Raw genomic sequence first — 24,913 nt, 5'->3', positions numbered from 1 at the left:
CAAATCTGAATTCCCACACACAACTGTATTATCAGAATGGCTGGTTTACACAATGAACACAGTTAGTTGAGGAAGATTTGGCTTTCTGTTCCATTCACAGAGCTTCCAAGTCTTGAAAAAGAGAGAGATGTGTGAGTGTGAGAGAGCTGAGGCATGAAGTTTGGATCTTATTATAAGTGCAGAAGAAAATCCTAAGAGCATTTGAAGCACAAAAGTGTTAAGATCTAATTGCTACTTTTCAGTGGTCACCCTGACTGATGTGAGGGGAACGGATATGGGATGTGCTGGGGCAGGAATGTTACCAAGAGCTGCTGAGAATATTAAAGTCCTTCAGGAGAGAGCATTATGGCCTGAACTATCACCTTCTAGTAAAGATTATGCAAGTGATTGTATTTAGGATGAATGTTGAAAGTGGAGGCAACTCGATTTGCGAAAGGGCAGTGCCTGAAGGAGTGAGGATTTTTGAACCACTGGACACTTGACTTAGAAAAGGTTGGGAGCTGTTATGAGAGCTGAATTGTGTTTCCTAAAATTTCATACGTTGAAGACTGTTCCTTCAGGACTTCAGAATATGAGCATGGATATTAGAAGGCAAGTGGAGTGCTAAGGGCTGCCACCCACGTCTAGGTGCCCAAGTTCCTGCTGCAGTCCTGCCTCTCTCTTCCAACCACCCTCACTCACAGACAGTGTCCCTTTCCGCATTTCCATCATCTATTTTTTGTTTTGTCTGGTGAGTACATAGCTGATATTTATGCTTTCCTGATAAACTTTACTCATTGCTGACATTGGAGAAGGTCAGGAAAGGGCCTGAAATGAGTGATCTTTAGGGCCATTTTTGTTCTCTTCCTGTACTCTCCTGCCAAGGGGAAGTCTGTCTTGCATCAGGCCTGCAGCAACCTCAGTTGGTGACAATATCAGGCAATGTCAGCCTGGCCTCTGCTGCTCCTTTTCTCTGACATTCCTTTGTTACCTGATGGTCTAACTTAAGCCACCAAAGCAGGATTGCTCATCTCCAGTTGTATTCCCATTTCAAGTACGTGTATATTTTTGTCAGGGAAAATACCAATCTTTGTGGTTCCCTTGCAAGGCCAAAGTTATCTGTAGCAAAGCCTTTTGTATTAGGAATTCTGCTTGTACCATTACCTGCAACTCTTCAGAAGGGCCACCCAGATTCTCATCTGCAAAGCCCAGGATCTACTCATCCACAATGTTCAAGACACCTGTCTTTAGGCTTTACTGTCACATACCCTCTCTACCTCCAGCATACCTCCAGCTAAGCTGTCCTCAAATTAACACCAGCAATGCACAAAATGTGAACAATTACACAAGACACACAGAAGGTCTAAGTGGTAAATGGCAGCTGTTGATACTAACTAACCTGTATATTCCATGAACTGATGAGCAGGTATTTATCAGATATAACAGAAGAATCAGTAGCTGAAAGAAGTGCTAACAATGCAGGGATCTGATAGGGCTTTTTGGAAACACTACATTTATTATGAAATTATGCAGACAAGAATGAAACAAAGATGGTAAGTACTATATCCTAATACTTAGAAGATTAAATAAAGGAAATCTCACCAAATTCATGGGGAGAAAAGCCAGATACATAAAGAAAAATACACATAATGAGCTTGACTCAGAAAATGAAATATGAACAAAGAAGAACCAGAAAGAATGTGGGGAGGAATGCATATCAGAATATTATAGAAAAAATACTCTTTGTGGAAGAACAATCTGAGAAAACAAGTAACATAAATACTGACTAAACCAAGAATACCAATATAATGCAATTGAGGCTTTAGTGAGGGTATCTGATTATCCTATTTGAATGTAGAATTGTAGCCACTTAATTATAAGTGGTAGGAATTCAATATAATTATTAAAAGAAATGAAGCAGATGTTGAATTTTATAGAATATTTTGGACAAAGGGAAGAGCATGAAGAAAGTTTTGGCAACACGATATCGCATGGCTCCTGCAGGGAATTATGTATTCAGTTTTCTCAGATCCAGAAATTTCCTTATGGTTTCTGTGTCCATTTTGCATTAATAACCCCTAAAGATACTTTAAAATACACAATTTTGGCCTTCCTGTGTTGCACAACAACAAGCCTTGCCTGACTTGAGTGAGATCCACAGAAGCTTGAACAATAGCTATAGGCTGAGCAGGCTGTGGGGCAGCTTTCTGTCATCTATGTGTTCCCAGGAGTGTGCTGTCTTCACACCATCATACAGATAGCAGAAACCATCTCTATTGCATCAAAACTTTAGCCAATTGTGATACTATCTGTACCCACACATCACGAAAGATGGAAATAGGCTCTATGAAGAGCCAGAGATATTGACCATCTTCACTGCTGGCTGTTGCTTCACTGCCCCCACAAATATTACACAGAAATAAATAGTAGAGTGGAAAGCAGACAATAGTCTTACCAAAAGGACTGAAACTCTAATGATGTCTGAAGTTCAATTATGACACGGTGCTGATAGCTTGGACACAGTTCCTTTAAAACCTTTGTTTAAGTCATAGTCGTACCTTTTAGAAATAAGGCACAAACAACATCCAACCCAACCCATTCCTCTGGGCTAGAGTCCCAAAGAGAAATAAGGGATACACCTGACCTGCAGTGAGGAAAGCAGAACCCACTCTCTGAGGTGGTGAGGCCCACCCAGTGCTCAAAGGTGCCATTGTTTTGCTCCTCTTTATAAAGGGAGTTGCCACGTTCCTCTCAGCACAGAGTTGGGAGTGACTCCAGAGCCTCCAGCAAGATGCTGCTGATTCTGCTGTCAGTGGTCTTGCTGGCCCTGAGCTCAGCTCAGAGCTCAAGTGAAGGTAAAACAGAAGGGGGAGAAGATGCGGTGACTGCTTGGGACTTAGGAGGTGACAGTGGTAATTATGGGGAAGAGAGGAGAATGAAAACACAGATGGGGCTGCAGAGTTTTCATGCCTAGGATCAGGAGACCTGTTGTGCCCTCATTCCACACTAAGGGCTTCTAATTTATTTAATGTACAATGAAAATCCAATAAAGAATTTGTACCAGGGGAATGAGAAGGTAAGATTTGCATTTATAGAGAGATATAACTATGCTGTGAAGGCTGTAGTGGAGAATGCAAGGCAGATTCAGGGAAGTCCAGCTGTGAAGATCCTATACTGATCTCAGTAAGTACACAGGGATGATGGTGGCCTTGCTCTACCTGGTGGATCAGCATTGATGATGGAGATAAACACACATTAGAGATACTGCACAGACAGAACTGGATAAAACACTTACCTGTGTCTAACTACAGATATAGACACATCAGAGCCAATCATTGTCATTTTTCTCTCCCCTACACACAGTATTTCAATGTGCTGGGAGTGGTATGGGTAAGATTGTATTGAAGTGATTACTTCTGGTTACCCCAATTGAGAAAGCATGTGTACATAAGCAATGTATTTATAGGAGATGGAGGGCATAAGAACACCAAAATATCACATTGAAGTACCTGGCATGTGTAAACTAAATTAGCATTAAGTCTTGAGGGATGCTAGGGAGGAAAAAAAGGGGCTGTTCTATGTTTAACTCATTGCTGTTGTTCTGTGTGGTAACAACCCTGCCTCCCCTTACACCTTCCTCCCCTTCCAGCAGCTTCACAGATGGTGGCTGATGAGTTAACCTAGGGGATGCATGGGGTGTGGTGAGAAGACCATTTTCCCTGTAGAACACTTGTGAGTCTTGAAAGATTCAAGATGTAACATTTCCCATCATCCTGTGCTTCTCTTCTAGATGTCAGCCAGGAAGAATCTCTCTTCCTAATATCAGGTAAATCCCAATTCATTCTCAATCTGTTTTGACTCCCTTTTTCTGCTTGCAAATGGATCAGTTCTACAGTGTGTTCTTATCAACACTTTCCTTTCAGGAATTGATTAATGTTATTGCCCCTAATGATATACGCAATCTTCATGCAACCTTGATTCTGGGGACCATGAGCAGGCCACCAAATTGAATGTCAGAGATGCTTGGTTTAGATGACAACAAGAGTGGGTTGACTTCCCCCTGGCCAGGAGTGCCTCCTTGGAGATGACAGACAAACGGCCAGTGTCCTTATTCTGACTCCTCCTTATACTGAGAGCCTCTCAACTGCTTCCTTTTCCCCCAGCGTTCCACTCCAGAGTTCTAGGGATTCACTGAAAATGCAAAGAAATTAGTATCTGGGTCTCATTTTTGTGTATTTCCTCATTTAGCACCATTACTGTAAAAATTTGCGGCAACTATTCAGTGAATGCCATGTGTCCCCCACCTCCTCCAGGAAAGCCAGAAGGACGACGCCCACAAGGAGGAAACCAGCCCCAACGTCCCCCACCTCATCCAGGAAAGCCAGACGGACGACCCCCACAAGGAGGAAACCAGTCCCAAGGTCCCCCACCTCCTCCAGGAAAGCCAGAAGGACGACCCCCACAAGGAGGCAACCAGTCCCAAGGTCCCCCGCGTCCTCCAGGAAAGCCAGAAAGACCACCCCCACAAGGAGGAAACCAGTCCCAAGGTCCCCCACCTCCTCCAGGAAAGCCAGATGGACGACCCCCACAAGGAGGAAACCAGTCCCAAGGTCCCCCACCTCCTCCAGGAAAGCCAGAAGGACGACCCCCACAAGGAGGCAACCAGTCCCAAGGTCCCCCGCATCCTCCAGGAAAGCCAGAAAGACCACCCCCACAAGGAGGAAACCAGTCCCAAGGTCCCCCACCTCGTCCAGGAAAGCCAGAAGGACCACCCCCACAAGGCGGAAACAAGTCCCGAAGTGTCCGATCTCCTCCAGGAAAGCCACAAGGACCACCCCAACAAGAAGGCAACAAGCCTCAAGGTCCCCCACCTCCTGGAAAGCCACAAGGCCCACCCCCAGCAGGAGGCAATCCCCAGCAGCCTCAGGCACCTCCTGCTGGAAAGCCCCAGGGGCCACCTCCACCTTCTCAAGGGGGCAGACCACCCAGACCTCCGCAGGGACAACAGCCTCCCCAGTAATCTAGGATTCAATGACAGGTATGATTCCACTTTATTCTTCATCAGGACTCTAATTGCTACAGTTCTCCAACTTTATTGTGCCAATGAATCAACTAAAACCCATTGACATTGCATTGTCCTAGAACCCATTTCTAAAGATTTTTATTCAGATACTCTGAAATAGGGTAAGGAGACCCTGTATTTCTAACAAAATCTTTAAGGAATTCTGATGTTGAGAAACAACAAACCATACGATCTGTCTTAAACTGTGTTGGCAATGAGGAAGTAGTACCATGTTCATTCTTGGTGCTCTGTTTTCTATCCACAAACTCAGAGACCTCCCATTTAAAGTTTTCACCTGAGCACCGTTTGCTCAGTCCTGCCTCACAGCAGCCTCTTGAGTCCAGTATTCCTGCCAAATGGTCCCTGATCTTTCAGCAGCTAAATGGTGTCTCACTTTTTAGATACTTAACTTTTCAATACGTACATGATTATGCTAACAAAAAATATCTAATGGAATGGAAAAATATGAAGCTAATTTTAAAGGCATGACTCATCCTACCCACTTTCCTTCCTTGAAAAATCTCCCACTGTTAACCTTATGGGATCTTCTCTTTGAAATATCTATGTGTGCATAGACATATAGCATTCTTTTACCCTACCATTAATGCCATAACTTATATGCAGGTATATATGTTAGTCATTTAAAAAATACATTTTTTTTTGAAAATTTCCACATCAGTTTATGAAGCTCACTACATCTCTTCAGTGGTTTTCTGTTTGCTTTTACATTTTTATACTACTCTATTGTGTAGCTGTGCCATGATTTCATTGACCAATCCCTGTCACTGGACACTGAGGGTGGTTTTAGCTTCTCAGTATTATAGAATATGTTCCAGTTACCATCTGTGTAAATATATCCCTGAACAAATTCAACAGCAGTGAGTCATAGCAACCTAAGGATGATCTTTTCTCTTCATCTTCTAAGCCACAATTTGGAGCACATTGTATGCAAGGGCATCAAAAGAGTGAACACAGAAAAAAATCAGGAAGGAACACAGGAGGTTGAAGGGATAGGGGGAGAGAGGATGGGCTCTCATGTACTCTACTGCAGTAACACCAGTGAGGAATTAGACATTTCCTGCCATGTCAAGTCTGATCTATGAACTTCCTTGTTTGTTTATTTCAGGAAGTGAATAAGAAGATATCAGTGAATTCAAATAATTCAATTGCTTCAAATGCCATGACATTGGAACAAAGTCATCATAGCTCTAACTTTAATATACCAATAAAATAATCAGCTTGCAATTTCTGATTGTCGTGTCTCTTTCCCTGTGTTTGTGAATGTGGAATGTGAGGACCAAGAACACATTATAAGAATATCTAGGACCCCTGCTGTCTGATGCTTCCAGGGAGTTTCCCTTCTCTTTAATCCTAATTTAGCCAGCTGCCATGAAAAATGTTTTACTGTTTATCTCTTTCCCTGACTTCAATTTTTTTTTTCTTTTTCTGAGATGGAGTCTTGCTCTATCACCTAGGTTGGAGTGCAGTGGCATGATCTTGGCTAACTGCAACCTGCACCTCCTGGGTTCAAGCTATTCTCCTGCCTCACCCTTCACAGTAGCTGAGATTACAGGTTCCCACCATCAAGCCTGGGTAATTTTTGTAATTTTAGTTGAGATGGGGTTTCAGCCTGTTGGCCAGGCTAGGCTAGAACTTCTGACTTCAGGTCATCCGCTTGCCTTGGCCTCCAAATGTGTTGAGATTACAAGCATGAGCCACCACACCTGGCCCTTCCCTGACTTCTATAGCACAAATTGAAAATCTAAAATTATTTTCAGATTGTTTACTGATATTCCAGTAATTTTAAGGACAAAAAACACAACAAATGGAAAATAAGTCACAGAAGCTAAAAGAAATCCTTATAATTTCTAAGAAACTGAGTTTGGTTTCAAGGGAATGAATATGGTTCTATGCTTCTTATCCCCAGTACCCTCTCTATCCCATTGAACCTATTTTAACAGTGATCCCTTCCCTCCCTCCCTATGTTTCTCACCTTTCTTTAATGAAACCTGAATGGATTTCATCAAGGAGGCAGCATGACTTTTAGGATGAAAGAATTGGGACAGTCTCAGATTTTAGTTAAGACATAACTCTTTCTTGCTAGCTCTGAACTCTTAAAAAGCTACTTAGTCTCTCAGAGCTTCAATTTCCTCATCTACAATGAGAAGACTCATAACAACTACCTTAGAGTATGGAGACTATTCAGATAACATACATACCAAAAACCTTGCAGAGATTGGCATGTCTACTTCTCAAGCAAGGAAGGTTCAATATTAGAAAACTGCCCCTGTGCCCACCGATAGCCTCAGATAATTCACTATGGAGTTCAGAAATTTCAGAATAGAAGGATCTCACGGTAACCACCACCAAGTTGAGCAACCCACATTCAATTCAATCCCAGTTCTCTGACTTCTCTCCTATTATCATAGTTGAAGCCTCCCTACCCCTATCTCTTATCTTTCCTCTTGATTCTGAACCACATTACCCAATCAAGGATTTTGCTTCTGCATGTGACCTTTTTGTCTCCTGATTCTTATATCTATGCTCTATGGGATTACTTTAATCAGCAAAAGCCTGGTGAAACATCACCCATTTCTACAGAGGTTTTGCTAAGACTCTTAGTGTTTCTTTCCTACCCTATTATTTGTCTGCCATTTTTATTGCAAAAGTTCTTGAAACATACGTATGTAATTATTTCCCCACCCCCTCTCTTCCATTCTCTTTTTAAACACACATTAAAGATGCTTTTGTTCTTTCCACTCCAGTCTGCCAAGGTCATCTACTGCCTGCATTCCACTCATTTCAGGAATCGATTATGAGTCCTGCATCTCCTGTGACCCCTTGGCAGTTTAACACCATTGATCTTACAATTCTTTTGGGAATGCTCTATCAATCTTTCCAGGAACCTCCTGCTCTCTCCTCAGGTTTCTCCTACCTCTGCCTCTTCCCTCGTGTATCTACAAAGTTACTCCTCTTCCAACTCTATTTGGTCTTGGTAAATTATTCATCTAATTAATTAAGGAAACTAGGATTTATTCTAGACTCTTCTCTTTTCCTCTTACATCACATTACATCTAGTCAAATCAGCTATGTTATCATTGTGAAATTCAAGCTTCAAAATAATTTCTGACTGCAGCCAGTTTCATCAGTTTCATCTCTATCAGCCCATCTAAGCAAGCCTCATCTGCAGTTTACACCAAATAGTTCTATTTATTTCTCAACAATCAACTACCCACCTTGGCCATTTAAAAATTACATTACTTTTCTATGTTTTCCAGTTGATGGCCACACTTTTACTCTCTAAGAACAAGATGCTAATTTTTAACTATGCTAAAGTCCTATGTATTGAGCCCTAACTATCTCTGGAATTGGTGGCTGCTCTATACCAAATTCATTCTGCTATGGCCACACTGGTCATTGCCTCTTCTTTTTAATGGTGAGGATGGGGGAGCAGTATGCCTAGAGTTTCTGTTAATTTTAAAAAATGTTTATTTGCACAAATGTATGTATTACAAGTTTGGTTTTGTTAAATAGATTACATAGTGCTTAAGCCATGACATTAGGGTATTCATTATTCAATAACAAAATCTGCATTTATTAATTAATATCCTACTACTCAACCGCTCAAGTGTGGCAAGTGCCTCCCCAACTTCCAAGTCTTCATTGTGTATTATTTCACTCTCTTCATCTGTGCAAACACATTCTTTAGCAACCACTTACGAGTGAGAGCGTGTTATATTTCATTTTCTATATATAGCCTGTTTTGCTTAAGAAAATGATCCCCAGTTCCATCCATATTGCCACAAAATATGTGATTTCATTCTCTCTTTATGATTGAGTAGTATGGCATTGGGTATATATAATTACATTTTTAATCAAATCATTCATTAATGGACACTTTGGTTGATTCAATATCTTTGGTCCTGTGAATGTTGCTACAATAAACATACAGGTCAAGGTATGTATTTGATACATTGACTACTTTTCCTTTGGGGAGATACCCAGTTGTAGGATTGCTCAATGGAAATGTAGTTCTAGTTTTAGTTCTTTGAGAAATCACACTGTTTTCCATAGAAGCTGTACTAATTAACATTCCCACCAAGGGTGTATTAGAGTTCTCCTTTCTCCATATCCTTGCCAACAGCTGTTATTTTTCACGCTTTTAATCATAGTCATTCTGACTGAGGTAAGATGATATCTCATTGTGGCTTTCTTTTCTTTTCTTTTTTATTATACTTTAAGTTCTGGGATACAGATGCAGAAGGTGCAGGTTTGTTACATAGGTATATACGTGCCATGGTGGTTTGCTGCACCCATCAACCCATCATCTAGGTTTTCAGCCTGGCATGCATTAGGTATTTCTCCTAATGCTATCCTTCCCCTTGCCTCCTGCTCCCTGACATCCCCTGGTGTGTGATGTTCCCCTCCCTGTGTCCCTGTGTTCTCATTGTTCAACTCCCACTTATGAGTAAGAACACGTGGTGTTTGGTTTTCTGTTCCTGTGTTAGTTTGCTGAGAATGATGGTTTCCAGATTCATCCATGTCCCTGCAAAGAACATGAACTCATCCTTTTTTATAGCTGCATAGTATTCCAGGGTGTATACATGCCACATTTTTTTTATCCAGTCTATCATTGATGGGCATTTCTTTGGTCCCAAGTCTTTGGTCTTTTAAATAGTGCTGCAATAAATATACGTGTGCATGTGTCTTTATAGTAGAGAGATTTATAATCATTTGGGTATATACCCAGTAATGGGATTGCTGGGTCAAATTAGATTTCTGATTCTAGATCCTCGAGGAATTGCCACACTGTCTTCCACAATGGTTGAACGAATTTACACTCGCACCAGCAGTGTAAAACTGTTCCTATTTCTCCACATTCTCTCCAGAATCTGTTGTTTTCTGACTTTCTTTTTTTTTTGGAGACAGAGTCTGGCTCTGTCACCAGACTGGAGTGCAGTGGCCTGATCTCAGCTCATTGCAACCTCCCCTCCTGGGTTCAAGTGATTCTCCTACCTCAGCCTCCTGAGTAGTTGGGATTACAGGTGTGTGCTACCGTGCCTGGCTAATTTTTGTGTGAATATATATATATATATATATATATATATATATATATATATATTTTTTTTTTTTTTAGACAGAGTTTTGTTCTTTGTTGCCCAGGCTGGAGTGCAATTGTGTGATCTGGGCTCACTGCAACCTCTGCCTCAGGGGTTCCAGCAATACTCAGCCTCCTGAGTAGTTGGGATTACACTCATACACCAACATGCCCAGCTAATGTTGTATTTTTAATAGAGACAGGGTTTCACCATGTGGGTGAGGCTGGTCTCAAACTCCTGTGGTATCTCATTGCGTTTTTGATTTGCATTTCTCCAATGATCAGTGATGATGAGCTTTTTTTCATGTTTGTTGGACACATAAATGCCTTTTTTTGAGATATGTCTGTTCATATCCTTCACCCACTTTTTGATATGGTTGTTTGTTATTTTCTTGTAAATTTGTTTAGGTTACTTGTAGATTCTGGATATTAGATTTCGTCAGATGGATAGATTGCAAAAATTTTCTCCCATTCTGTTGGTTGCCTGTTCACTCTAATAATAGTGTCTTTTACTGTGCAGAAGCTCTTTAGTTTAATTAGATCCCATTCATCAATTTTGGCTTTTCTTGCAATTGCTTTTGGTGTTTTAGTCATAAAGTTTTGCCCATGCCCATGTCCTGAATGGTATTGTCTAGGTATTCTTCCAGGGATTTTATGGATTTGGTCTTACATTTAAGTCTTTAATCCATCTTGAGTTAATTTTTTTTAATTATTATACTTTAAGTTCTAGGGTACATGTGCACAATGTGCAGGTTTGTCACATATGTATACATGTGCCATGTTGGTGTGCTGCACCCATTAACTTATCATTTACATTAGATATATTTCCTAATGCTATACCTCCCCCCTACCCCCTCCCGACAACTGGCCCCAGTGTGTGATATCCCCCTTCCTGTGTCCAAGTGTTCTCATTGTTCAATTCCCACCTGTGAGTGAGAACATGCGATGTTTGGTTTTTTGTCCTTGCGATAGTTTGCTGAGAATGATGGTTTCCAGATTCATCCATGTCCCTACAAAGGACATGAACTTGTCCTTTTTTATGGCTGCATAGTATTCCATGATGTACATGTGCCACATTTTCTTAATCCAGTCTATCATTGTTGGACATTTGGGTTGGTTCCAGGTCTTTGCTATTGTGAATAGTGCCACAATAAATATACGTGTGCATGTGTCTTTACAGCAGCATGATTTATAATCCTTTGGGTATATATGCAGTAATGGGATGGCTGGGTCAAATGGTATTTCTGGCTCTAGATCCCTGAGGAATCGCCACACTGTCTTCCACAATGGTTGAACCAGTTTATAGTCCCACCAACAGTGTAAAAGTATTCCTATTTCTCTGCATCCTCTCCAGCGCCAGTCGTTTCCTGACATTTTAATGATTGCCATTCTAACTGGTGTGAGATAGTATCTCATTGTGGTTTTGACATGCATTTCTCTGATGGCCAGTGATGACGAGCATTTTTTCCTGTGTCTGTTGGCTGCATAAATGTCTTCTTTTGAGAAGTGTGTGTTCATATCCTTCACCCACTTGTTGATGGGGTTTTTTTGTTTTTTTCTTGTAAATTTGTTTGAGTTCATTGTAGATTCTGGATATTAGCCCTTTGTCAGATGAGTAGATTGCAAAAATTTTCTCCCACTCTGTAGGTTGCCTGTTCACTCTGATGGTAGTTTCTTTTGCTGCTCAGAATCTCTTTAGTTTAATTAGATCCCATTTGTCAATTTTTGCTTCTGTTGTCATTGCTTTTGGTGTTTTAGACATGAAGTCCTTGCCCATGTCTATGTCCTGAATGGTATTGCCTAGGTTTTCTTCTAGGGTTTTTATGGTTTTAGATCTAACATTTAAGTCTTTAATCCATCTTGAATTAATTTTTGTATAAAGTGTAAGGGTGTAAGGAAGAGATCCAGTTTCAGCTTTCTACATATGGCTAGCCAGTTTTCCCAGCACCATTTTTTAAATAGGGAATCCTTTCCCCATTTCTTGTTTTTGTAAGGTTTCTGAAAGATCAGATAGTTGTAGATGTGTGGCATTATTTCTGAGGGCTCTGTACTGTTCCTTTGGTCTATATATCTGTTTTGGTACCAGTACTACGCTGTTTTGGTTACTGTAGCCTTGTAGTATAGTTTGAAGTCAGGTATAGGATTGACTGGCAATGCAGGCTCTTTTTTGGTTCCACATGAACTTTAAAGTAGTTTTTTCCAATTCTGTGAAGAAAGTCTTCGGTAGCTTGATGGGGATGGCATTGAATCTATACATTACCTTGGGCAGTATGGCCATTTTCATGATATTGATTTTTCCTATCCATGAGCATGGAATTTTCTTCCATTTGTTTGTATCCTCTTTTATTTTGTTGAGGAAGTTCTGGCCAGGGCAATCAGACAGGAGAAAGAAATAAAGCGTATTCAATTAGGAAAAGAGGGAGTCAAATTGTCCCTGCTTGCAGATGACATGATTGTATATCTAGAAAACCCCATCGTCTCAGCCCAAAATCCTCTTAAGCTGATAAGCAACTTCAGCAAAGTCTCAGGATACAAAATCAGTGTGCAAAAATCACAAGCATTATTATACACCAATAACAGACAAACAGCCAAATCATGATGAACTCCCATTCACAATTGCTTCAAAGAGAATAAAGTACCTAGGAATCTAACTTACAAGGGATGTGAAGGACCTCTTCAATTAGTTAATTTTTGTATAAGGTGTAAGGAAGGGGTACAGTTTCAGTTTTCTGCATATGGCTAGTCAGTTTTCCAACACCGTTTATTAAATAGGGAATCCATTCCCCATTGCTAGTTTTTGTCAGGTTTGTCAAAGAGCAGATGGTTGTAGATGTGTGGCTTGATTTCTGAGGCCTCTGTTCTGTTCCATTGGTCTATATATCTGTTTTGGTACCAGTACCATGCTGTTTTGGTTACTGTAGCCTTGTAATATAGTTTGAAATCAGGTAGCATGATGCCTCCAGCTTTGTTTTTTTTTGCTTAGTATTGTCTTGGCTATATGGGCTCTTTTTTGGTTCCATATGAAATTTAAAGTAGTTTTTTCTAATTCTCTGAAGAAAGTCAATGGTAGCTTGATGTGAATAGCGTTGAATCTATAAATTACTTTGAGCAGTATGGCGATTTTCACAATATTGATTCTTCCTATCCATGAGCCTGGAATGTTTTTCCATTCATTTGTGTCCTCTCTGATTCCCTTGAGCAGTGGTTTGTAGTTCTCCTTGTAGAGGTCCTTCACGTCCTTGTAAGTTGTATTCCTAGGTATTTTATTCTCTTTGTATCAATTGTGAATGGGAGTTCCCTCAAGATTTGGCTCTCTGTCTGTTATTGGTGTATAGGAATGCTTGTGATTTTTGCACATTGATTTTGTATCCTAGGAATTTGCTGAATTTGCTTATTAGCTTAAGGAGTTTTGGGGCTGAGACAATGGTGTTTTCTAAATATACAATCATACCATCTGCAAACAGAGACAATTTGACTTCCTCTCTTTCTATTTGAATACCTGTATTTCTTTCTCTTGCCTAATTGCCCTGGCCAGAACTTCCAATGCTATGTTGAATAGGAGTGGTGAGAGAGGGCATTCTTGTCTTGTGCAGGTTTTCAAAGGGAATGCTACCAGTTTTGCCCATTCTGTATGATGTTGGCTATGGGTTTTTCATAAATAGGTCTTATTATTTTGAGATATGTTTCATCAATACCTAGTTTATTGAGTATTTTTAGAATGAAGGGGTGTTGAATTTCATCAGAGGCCTTTTCTGTGTCTATTGAGATAATCATGTGTTTTTTGTCATTTGTTCTGTTTACATGACGGATTACATTTATTGATTTCTGTTTGTTCAACCAGCCTTGCATCCCAGGGATGAAGCTGACTTGATCATGGTAGATAAGGTTTTTGATTTGCTGCTGGATTCGGCCTGCCAGTATTTTATAGAGGATTTTTGCATTGATGTTCATCAGAGATATTGGCCTAAAATTTTGTTTTTTTGTTGTGTGTCTGCTAGGTTTTGGTGTCAGGATGATGCTGGCCTCATGAAATGAGTTAGGAAGGAGTGCCTCTTTTTCTATTGTATGGAATAGTTTCAGAAGGAATGGTACCAGCAGCTCTTTGTACCTCTGGTATAATTCAGCTGTGAATCCATCTGGTTCTGGGCTTTTTTAACTTGGTAGGTTATTAATTACTACCTCAATTTCAGAACTTGTTATTGGTCTATTCAGTGATTCGACTTCTTCCTGGCTTAGTGTCTGGAGTGTGAATGTGTCCAGGAATTTGTCCTTTTCTTCTAGATTTTTGAGTTTGTTTGTGTAGAGGTGTTTATGGTATTCTCTGATGGTAGTTTGTATATCAGTGGGACAGTGGTAATATTCCCTTTATGATTTTTTATTGTGTCTATTTAATTCGTCCCTCTTTTCTTCTTTATTAGTCTGGCTAGTGCTCTATATATTTTGTTAATCTTTTCAAAAAACCAGCAACTGGATTCGTTGATTTTTTGAAGGGTTTTTCATGTTTCTATCTCTTTCAGTTCTGCTCTGATCTTAGTTATTTCTTGTCTTCTGCTAGCTTTTGAATTTGTTTGCTCTTGCTTCTCTAGTTCTTTTAATTGTGATGTTAGGGTGTCAATTTTATTTTATTTTATTTTTTCTTATTATTCTTTAAGTTCTAGGGTACATTTGCACAATGTGCAGGTTTGTTACATATGTATACTTGTGCCATGTTGGTTTGCTGCACCCATTAACTCATCATTTACATTAGATATTTCTCCTAATGCTATCCCTCCCCCATCTCCCCACCCCACAACAGGCCCTGGTGTGTGATGTTCCCCACCCTGTGTCCAAGTGTTCTCATTGTTCAATTCCCACCTATGAGTTAGAACATTTGGTGTTTGGTTTTCTTTTCTTGCGATAGTTTGCTCAGAATGATGGTTTCCAGCTTCATCCATGTTGCTACAAAGGACATGAACTAATCCTTTTTTATGGCTGCACAGTATTCCATGGTGTATATGTGCCACGTGTTCTTAATTCATTCTATCATTGACGGACATTTGGGTTGGTTCCCAACCCAAAAGACCTTGGAAATACAGTATATTGATGCAAATTGTTGAGAGCTTCAACTGATCGAAAGGTGCCTGAGCTCCTGTTGCAGTCCTGCTCACTTTGACCCCATGCTCACTCACTGACAGGGTCTCTTTCAGCTCTTCTGTCACCTCTGTTTTATTTGTGTCTGGAGAGTTCATAGCTGATTTTTATTCTTCTCTAATACACTAATATTTTTCACTCATTGCTGACATTGGAAAATGTCAGGGAAAGGGCCTGAGCTGAGTGATATTTGAAGGCCATGCCTGCTGTCTTCCTGTATTCACCAAGACAAGGGGGAGCCTTTCTTTCACCAGGACTACCACTTCTACAGGAATCTGTGCAATGAGGCAAGTCTGCATGGCACTTCCCTCTGTGCCTGCCCTCTGATCTTCCTTTCCTACTTAGAAGGTCCAGCATAAGTCGCTAAGCAGGAACATTCATCTCCAGTTTCCCTGTCCAATTAGTGTGTGTGGGTAATGACACTCATCCAAATAACATTAGGGTACCTACTAGGCCAGACAACTATTCTGTGCCTCCCATAAAGCACATAAAGCCAAGCTACAATTGTTTTATTATTGCATAGCCAAAGAAGAATTGCTAACTGGTAATATATTTCCTCTTAGCAAACATCCCTAATATTCCAGAAGGGGTGAGGGAGGAAAACAACAATCTGCCTGATCACCAGCCAATGGCAGAGTAATCAGCAACAAACTTCATTGTATGAGGACACCTTCCAATAATATAAGGCATCTTCAAACTGTTTGTGGAAAATACATACTATTTTTTAAAATTATGCATGGACATAAACATTTTTCGTACCAAAATACATTTCTACTAACTTGTTACAACATGTCTAAAAAGGATATAGTTCAGTCACTAACATGGTTGAGACAGTTTGAAAACAACTTCTATCAGATCAACAAATATTCTACTGAAATTGTATCAAGAACAAATATCAAGTTTATGATGGAGCTTGGGCGGAGGTATGGTGAAATCACTGATGCATCATGAAATATTTGAGCCCAAGTAAATCAGCCCTTCACAAATGGATAACTCCTTTTAAGAAGTGATTAGATGATGGTGAAGGTGAACTCTGCAGCAGCAGACCACACACGTCAACTTATGGGCAAAAATTTTATCTTCTTTTATTCCAATTGAAGAGACCTCACAGTTAACAGCAGAAAAAAAGGCTAGCACAAGAAGACTGTCAATTGGTTCAGATTACATAAATTTTTTTTCTGGCTGAAAAATTAAAGTTGAGCAAACTATCAACTTGATGATGGCCAAACCTGCTGTACCTAAGTCAGCTACAGAGAAGAACAGAAAGTTCAATGAAAAATTAAAGAAGTAGGAAGTAGAAGAAAAGAAAAGAAATGATCCTAAAGCATTTCTTTGAAGAGTTGTAACAGGAAATCGAACATGGCTTTACCAGTGCCATCCAAAAGGAAAAACACAATCAAAGCAATGGCTACCAAGAGGTGGAAGTGGTCTAGTCTAAATAAATGCGACAAGAGCAAACATCATGTTAACAGTATTTTTGGATGTTCGAGGTATTTTGTTTGTTAACTTTCTGGAGGGTCAAAGGATGACGACATCAGCTTATGAGTTTGGAGTTTGGAGAAAGTTAGCCAAATCTTTAGCAGATAAATGGATGAGATTTGATGCCTAGTGAATGTCCCTCATAAGTCTGGCAAAATTGCCCTTGTTTCATGAGAGAAATGAGCAGGAGCATTGTTGTGATGGACAAGAACTCTCTGCTAAAGCTTTTCCGGGCATTTCCCTGCTAAAGTTTTGGCTAACTTACTCCATACTCTCACATAAGTTGATGTTATCATTCTAAGTCAAGCAATTTAGGAATGGAAAAGCCAACATCGCATGTTCTCACCCATGAATTGGAGCTAAACTATGAGAATGCGAAGGCATAAGAATGACACAATGGACTTTGGGAACTCAGGGGGAAAGAGTGGGAAAGGGGAGAGGGGTAAAAGACCTCACTTTTACCTCTCTCTTATACACTGGGTGCAGTGAATACTGCCCGGATGATGGGTGCACCAAAATCTCACAAATCACCACTGCAGAACTGATTCACGTAACCAAACACCACCTGTTCCCCAAACTATGTAAATAAAACAGAAAAGAAAAAAAAATAAAGAAAATCCCTAGGCACCCAACTTACAGTTCTGATGCAGTATCTTTGGACTTCTGTTTTTTTTTCTAATATAGAAATATTTTAAAAGTGTACTCTGTTTTCTTCAGTTAATATGTGAAAAGACTGCATTCTGAAACTAATTTCAGGACCCTCAATTTTTATAGATAGGCTAAATTACTTGTATCATTACTTGCTAAACTTCTTGAATGTGATGGAGCTTATGTTAAGAAATAAAGTTTATATAACGTCTACTTTCATATTGTAATTACATTCTTCCACAAACTTTTTGAAATCCCCTTCTATTCTCAAACAATTCTGGAAGGGCAGGAACAGATTCTCATGTGTACAACACAGGATCCCCTCAATCCAACTGATCAAGCGGTTTGTCTTTAGGATTTCCAGTCACATCCCCCTACTCATTACTTCTAACATGGTCATCCTGAAGTTATCACTATCCCTGAACAAAAACTGAATGACAGCAAGAGACTTATTCAAAGCCTGAAATGATAAGTGGCAGCTGTTGATACTGACTCACCTGCACTTTCCATGAAAAGGATGAAAGGATGGGCAGCAACTACTTGATATAATAGAAAAGTCAGCAGATGAAAAGAGAGCTACCAACAGAAACTCAGTAAAAAGACCTTGGAAACACAGTATATTGATGCAAATTTCAAAAACAAAAAGAAAAATAAAGGAGTAACAAGAAATATAGATGGTTACTTAGAAGACTAGATTTAAAAATTTTCCCAAATTTTATTTAAAAAGAAGTCAGATATAAGATGAAAAGTAAACACAGGCAAGATTGATTTAGAACACAAAATTTCAACAAATACATTTTAGAAAGAGAGTGGGAAGAAATTAGTTTCAGAATATTGCAAAAATGAAAAAAATTTCTGTGTGAAAGAACAATCTGGGAGACAGATATCACAGGCACTAAGAAATAGATCAATGCAATACTCTTGAGGCTTTTATGTGGGTGCCAGATCATCTTATTCAAGCATATAATTGTGGCCACGCATTTTAATTGGGAGTGATTAAAAATTTTTCCTAGAAGAAAGACTGAACGTGGCAACTGATGCCTATAATCGCAGGACTTTGGAAGAGTGAGGTGCGAGGATCCCTTGAGGCCAGAAATTCAAGACCAGGCCGGGTACGGTGCCTGTAATCCCAGCACTTTGGGAGGCCGAGGCGGGCTGATCATGAGATCAGGAGATCGAGACCATCCTGGCTAACACAGTGAAACCCCGTTTCTACTAAAAATACAAAACCAAATTAGCCAGGCGTGGTGGCGGGCGCCTGTAGTCTCAGCTACTCAGGAGGCTGAGGGAGGAGAATGGTGTGAACCCAGGAGGTGGAGCTTACAGTGAGCAGAGATCGCGCCACTGTACTCCAGCCTGGGACACAGAGTGAGACTCCCTCTCCAAAAAAAAAAAAAAAAAAAAAAAAAAAAAAAAGACCAGACTGAGCAACAAAGTGAGGCTCCATCTCTTCAAGAAAATTTTAAAATAAAAAAAAAATAAACGGACATGGTGTCATGAACCTGTAATACAAGCGATTCAAGAGGCTGAAGCGGGGGGAATCCCCTGAGCACAGGAGTTCAAGGATGCTGTAAGCCAGGATCATGACACCACACTCCAGCTTGGATGACAGAGCGAGAATCTATATTAAAAAACAAAATTTCCTAAAAGATGTAAAGCCCAAACTGAATCTGATTAAACATTCTAACAAAGGGGTAGAGCAAGGAAAAAAATTTAAAGACATGAAATAGGATGTCTCATTCAAGAACCGTGTATTCATTCTGTTCATTCTAGAACCCCTTGGTAGATTTCGTGGCCAACTTTGTTTTAACCACCCCATGAATATTAATAATACAATGCGTTAAGACACCTGTATTCTACAACACCAAGACTTTTCTGACTAGAGCCAGATCCAAAGAATATTAGACAATCTGTGTGGGTCTGACCAGGCTGAGGGCCAACCTTCTGTCAGCCATAAATGGCCAGGTTTGTGTTGTCTTCACACAGCTCAAAGTTCCAACGAAATAATCTCTATATAATCAAATATTTAGCAAAATATGATAGGCATAGGTATACAAAAATCCACACCCAACTTCTTGTTCCTTAGAATATGATTGTGTTTAGAAAACAGCTCTAGGAAGAGGTGATCAAGCTAAAATGATGGAGTTTCAGTGGAACTAAATCCAATAAGATTGCTCTCCTTATAAGAAGTGGAAATCCCTTATAAGAACTGGAAATTTGTAGAGAGAGACACAGGAAGTACATACACACCCATGGAAGGACACAGAAAAAAGGCAGATACCTAGATGCCAAGCAGACACAGCCCAGAAGAACTAAACCTACTGACATTCCTCATGGAACTTGAGCATCCAGAAGTGTTGGAAAGTAATTTCTATTGCTTAAGAATACCTAGTCTGTGATATTTTGTTTTGACGGCTATGATGAAGAAATTCAGGGGAGAGCAGGTTTTAGGAGTAGAAATCAAGAGTCCTGCTTGGCACATGGTAAATTTACATTTGTTTTAAATGGCAAGTAGATTACTGAGGTCCTTGACTCATGGGCAAGTGCCTAAGCTCCTGTTGCAGTCCTGCTCCTTGCTTTGACCTCATCCTAAGTGACACTGTCTCCTTCAGTTCATTGGTAACCTCTGTTTTGGTTGTCTCTGGTAGCTTGATACCTGGTATTTACTCCTTCTTGATATGCTAATCTATTTCATGCATTTCTGACATAGGAGAAGGTCACGAATAGGGTGTGATCTGAGTGATATTTGGAAGCATCACCTCTTGTCTTGCTGTACTCAGTAGACCAAGAGAAGCCTGCCTCCAACCAGGACTATTGACTCCCACAAGGAGGCACATCTGCCTGGCACTCCCCTCTGCTTCTTCTCTCTTGTATTTCTTCCCTACCTGATGAGCCATCGTAAGCTACCTAGGCCAGACTGCTCAATGCCAGCTTTTCCTTCCAAATAATGTTTGGTGAAACCAGAGAAAATCATTTAATAAGATCAGGACACCAGGTTGGCCCAAGCACTCTGTGTCTCTATTAAAGCATGTGAATCTTACTTACAAATGTTAAACTTTCCATGTAGCTGGAGAATATTTGGCCACTGGTATTATATTCCACCTTCAGAAAACATTACTATTTATGCTAGGAGAAAAACAAGAAACCAATCTGCCTAGTCAGCTGGAAAAGTCTAAGTTACCTGTAGTAGAGCTTATTGTATCAGGACGCCTTCCTATATGCAGTGGGTTGTTAAAATGTTAACGGAAAATGTATATTATATTAAGAAATACCATGAATGGATTCCAAGGTTTTTGGCACCAAAATGAAATCATAATGTTTTGCTATAATGTGTCTGAACAGGAGCTAGTTTGAGGCATCAAGAAAAACAAGAGAGCAGTTTCAAAAGAGCCCCTAGAAGAGCAACATGAATTCTTCTAAAATTAAAGTGAGTAAAAACATCAAATTTATGGTGAAGCTTGGGTGGAAGAAGGTAAAATCATTGATGGTGTCCAAAAAGTTGTCCTACTTGGCACATGGTAAGTTGACACTGGTTGTAGAAGTCAGCAGTTCACAAATTCAATATGGAGTTCCTCATTTCAAGAAGGAATGAGGCAATGTTGAACCTAAAGTCTACAGTGACAGATGATTCACATCATATTGCAAGGAACAAATTCATCTTCTTTATACCCAGGAGAAGATGTGTGATGATTAGCAGCTCACACAATAGCCAACATTGCAGACTTCTCAGTTGGTTCAGTTTACATGATTCTAACTGAATGATTAAAGTTTAGTAAACTTTTCACTTGATGGATGCCCAAACTGTGTCACCAAGATGAAGTACAGACAAGAGCAGAAGTTTCCCTAAAAATTTAAATAGGAGCAATGAAGACCGTAAGCATTTCTTCAGTGAATTATAAGAGGAGATAACGCATGGCTTTACCAGTAAAATCCTGAAAACAAATATAATCAATGCAATGGCTACCAAGAAGTGGAAAAGTCCAGTCAAAACAAAAGTGGATGAGGAGAGCACAAAGGTCATGGCAAGAGTTTATTGGAAAGCTCAAGCCATTTTGCTGGTTGACTTTTTGAAGAATGACAATAATTGCTTATTCTGAGAATATTCTGAGAAAGCCAAAGCTTTAGTATAGGAATCCCTGGGAAAGCTTCAGCAGAATCCTTCACTACAACCTTGCTCCTGCTCATTTCTCTTATCAAACAGGGCAATTATATGAGAGATCTGATGGAAAATCATTAGGCGTGCACATTACAACCCTAATTTGGTTCCTTTGGATTTCTTTTTGTTTTGTAATCTTATAACATTTGTAAAAGGCATTCATTTTTCTTCAGTTAATAATGTAAAAAATACATATCAATAGCTGGCACGTTGACCAAAATGTATGACAAGTGGTCAATAAATCTTCTCCTTTTATATAGCTCATTAAAAAGTAGGATTGGGAAATGGTTGTAAACTGAGTACCAGGTGGTAGAACTGAAACAAACTTCCCATGTAACACTTTTAGTTTTTCCTCCATTCCTCAGATAACAGGAGGTAAAGCGTTAAAGATCCCCCAAAGCTGTTGCACACCTTTGGGGGGACTTCAAATTCAGTGTTTATTCATTAGAGTCTTAGGCTGCGGCTACAATGCTTGAATTAGCCAGTAAATGTATCTTGCTTACTTGCATGAAGATGCTTTGTTCACATCTCTCTTATCACTTCTTTTCCTCTACTCTGATCTCAGTTCCTTTAAGGCTGAGATGACCCTGACCCAAGAAGGACTAAAGGCCCTACATACCCATCTCCAAATATTGCAAAAATATCAAGGAGGGTAGAAACATAAACATTTATAGCTCTATTGCCCATACTTGCTCAGTTCACCATTGTACTTGATTTTGTCATGTGGGAAGGCTTGCTGAGGATACAGGATAGAGCCACAGTGACACATGAGGGGAAAGAAAGAAAGAGACTGCAAGTCTGTAGAATCCAGAGACATTGGAGATGCATTTGAAAGGAGGTAGACCCTGGGGCTAGAAGTCAAGGTGGGGGAAAAAAAGCTTTTCAGTTGCAGCAGTCATTTATTATTATTAATGTTATTATTAGTATTATTTCTTTTTAGAGACAGGAACTTGCTCTGTCTCTTAAGCTGGAGTACAGTGGTGCAATCATGGCTCACTGCAGTCTTGAATTCCTGGGATCAAACAATTCTTCCAGATCACCTTCTGAATTAGATGGGACTATAGGTGCCAATCACCATGCAAGGTTGATTTTGTACATTTTCTTATATACATGGGGACGTCTCACTACATTGCTCAGGCTGATCTTGAATTCCTGGCATCAATAATCCTCCAACCTCAGCCTCCAAAAGTAGTGGGATTACAGTCATGAGCCACCATGCTGGGTGTATAGTCACTCTTTCTACCTCAGCCTCATTTTCCTGCATTCTGTAAATCCCCAGTCAGAAGACAGCAGGGCTGCCTGGCTATGGGGATAACATCTAAGAAGCAAATGTTAAACTCTGCGGTTCCTGTAGGGCAAAAGAAAAAAGAAGTGCTTGAGTTCAATTGAGCTTTAAGCAAGTGGGTTACAAAAGATGAAAAGTTAGGAAGACGCTGTGGATAGGGCTCTTGGGACCCATTCAGTGCACTTTTCTGTTGTTTTTAATTTTATAAGTGTGTATTATGTGAAATACTTATGCTTTTATCTCATAAGAGCCGCCAAGGAGAATCATCCATGTAGAAGCTCCAAGTAGAATAATGTCAGTGGGACTAACCTGTCTGCCAGTGGAGCCAGTGGGTGGATCACGATGCAGCCTGAGTGCCTGCACCCTTCAGTGTCCAAAGCTTGCCTTATTGAACTTTTTGTGTATTGTAAACAGAGAAAATGCCTATGTGAGGAATACCATAGAAAACTACTGAATATACTTTTACAAACCGTAAACAATTGGCCAATTCTTCATGAAGCATGCAACCAAGATATGACAACCTTGAAACAACTTGGATATGGAAATGATCAGACTTTAAAGCAGCTCTTATAGCCATCTTTTCTGAGGTAAATGTGAACATTTTCAAAATAAAGAGGGAAATAACTTCTCAGCAGAAAAGAATGGGAAAAAAACTTCTCAGCAGAGAAAGGAACTATATAATATTATAAAATAGAAATTTCAGAACTGACATATATAATGTCTAAAATTAAGAAAAAACCATATTGGCTGTGAAAATTATCAGAAAGCAAATGATTGAGGAAAGACTCAGTCAGTGCTTTGGGGTTGCAATAATAGAAATTGTTACTCTGAACAACACAGGGTAAAATAATTGAAAAAATTTGACGTAGTTTCACAAGTATGAAAGGCCACAACAAATGATGCGACAATCATGCAATCTGAGTTTCAGAAAAGAGAACAATGAGGATGATATTAAAAGAGGACTTAGAGAAATAATGGCCAAAAAATGCTCACACTTGCAAAGGACATAGACTTAGAAATGCAAGAAGGTGGGAAAATTCCAATCATAATATACTCAAGGAAACATATGCCCAGCAACACCATAGTCAAATTTCTGAAAAATAAAACAAATAAAATATTTTTAAAAAAGCAAGCAAGAAATGGCATCATAATTATAGGAAAAACACAATGTGGATAACTATAGAGTTAATATCAGAAACCAGAAAATGAGGAAGAATGTAACTCAAATATTTAAAGTGCTGAAGGAAAAAAAATTGCAAACCAGATGTTTATGTCCAATAAAACTGTCCTTCCATAATAAAAAGGAAATTCAGGTATTCTCAGAAGAAAGAAAAGAAGGAAACCTAAAAGAATTTGTTTCCAACAAACCAGTCTTTTAAAAATGGCTCGACAGAACTTTCTCAACATAAAAGAAAGGACAGAAAAGGAATTTTTGGAAATTCAAGAATGTAGAATAAAAGAAACAAAGTGGGAAAAAAGTAAATTAACAAAAATTCTTCCTTTTCTTCTCAAGTTTTCTGCATGAGTTTCAAAAGGCTCAACTGGTATTGCTAGCTTTGAAGATGGAAGAAAGACAGGTAATGTGGCAAGAAAATGAGATTCTTCTCTAGAACCTCCAGAAAGGAATTCCATCCATGACACATGGACTCAACCCAGTGAGACCCAGTACTGATTTCTGAGCTGCAAAACTGAAAGACAATACATTTGTGTTGAAGCAAAAATTATAAAACTTACTGTGGTGCTAAGTGCCTGTAGACGTGTATTTAAGATGATAATATTACGAATGTAAAGGTGAAAAGACAGAAACAAATATGAGGATTTTCCTTATCCCGTCCTGAGTTGTAAAGGAAAGAACCCATTGCTAACATTGAACATTTGTTCCATGCTGAGAGGTAGAAACACTACAAATACTAAGAGAAGGCACCATTCTGCAAGGAGTATGTTCTGCAGACGAAAAACTAGTGGAAGAACAAGAATTTAAAGCCTCATATCAATAGGCCCTTCAGTTTAGCCACTAAAGTACATTTTTCAGGTTCTTCCATGTACAATCTGCAATCCCACAGTACATTTAGAGCA

The 24,913-nt window shown here is 39.5% G+C and overlaps 2 protein-coding genes across 5 annotated transcripts in view; one reads left to right on the top strand and one right to left on the bottom strand.

The window, feature by feature from the left end:
- SMIM10L1 (small integral membrane protein 10 like 1) overlaps window positions 1–24,913 on the bottom strand; it is a 282,294-nt gene that overhangs the window by 135,238 nt on the left and 122,143 nt on the right. The window contains exon 3 of one of the 4 annotated variants that reach the window (XM_054526822.2): window positions 19,013–22,900. The exons of the other annotated variants lie outside the window; for them this stretch is intronic. Coding sequence (XP_054382797.1) covers window positions 22,885–22,900 — 16 coding nt within the window. The 3' untranslated portion in view covers window positions 19,013–22,884. Of the gene's footprint in view, window positions 1–19,012; window positions 22,901–24,913 lie in introns of those variants that run through there. 4 annotated transcript variants of the gene reach the window in all.
- On the top strand, window positions 2,373–6,290 carry LOC100441951 (basic salivary proline-rich protein 4). Its single transcript, XM_002822936.4, has 4 exons — window positions 2,373–2,834; window positions 3,770–3,805; window positions 4,293–5,017; window positions 6,168–6,290. Exons 1-3 carry the CDS (start codon window positions 2,771–2,773, stop codon window positions 4,997–4,999), a joined length of 807 nt encoding a protein of 268 aa, XP_002822982.3. The 5' UTR covers window positions 2,373–2,770; the 3' UTR covers window positions 5,000–5,017; window positions 6,168–6,290.

This window comes from Pongo abelii, chromosome 10, assembly GCF_028885655.2.
Source record: "Pongo abelii isolate AG06213 chromosome 10, NHGRI_mPonAbe1-v2.0_pri, whole genome shotgun sequence".
NCBI classification, from domain to species: domain Eukaryota; kingdom Metazoa; phylum Chordata; class Mammalia; order Primates; family Hominidae; genus Pongo; species Pongo abelii.
This window is presented reverse-complemented; position numbering and strand designations above follow the sequence as displayed.

What these genes read in the sequence shown, in the direction of transcription:
- LOC100441951 (XM_002822936.4), top strand. Translation starts at nt 2,771, where the DNA reads ATGCTGCTGATTCTGCTGTCAGTGGTCTTGCTGGCCCTGAGCTCAGCT. An exon ending in AGCTCAGAGCTCAAGTGAAG is followed by an intron (nt 2,835 to 3,769) that starts GTAAAACAGAAG and finishes CTTCTCTTCTAG; the next exon opens with ATGTCAGCCAGGAAGAATCT. An exon ending in ATCTCTCTTCCTAATATCAG is followed by an intron (nt 3,806 to 4,292) that starts GTAAATCCCAAT and finishes CACCTCCTCCAG; the next exon opens with GAAAGCCAGAAGGACGACGC.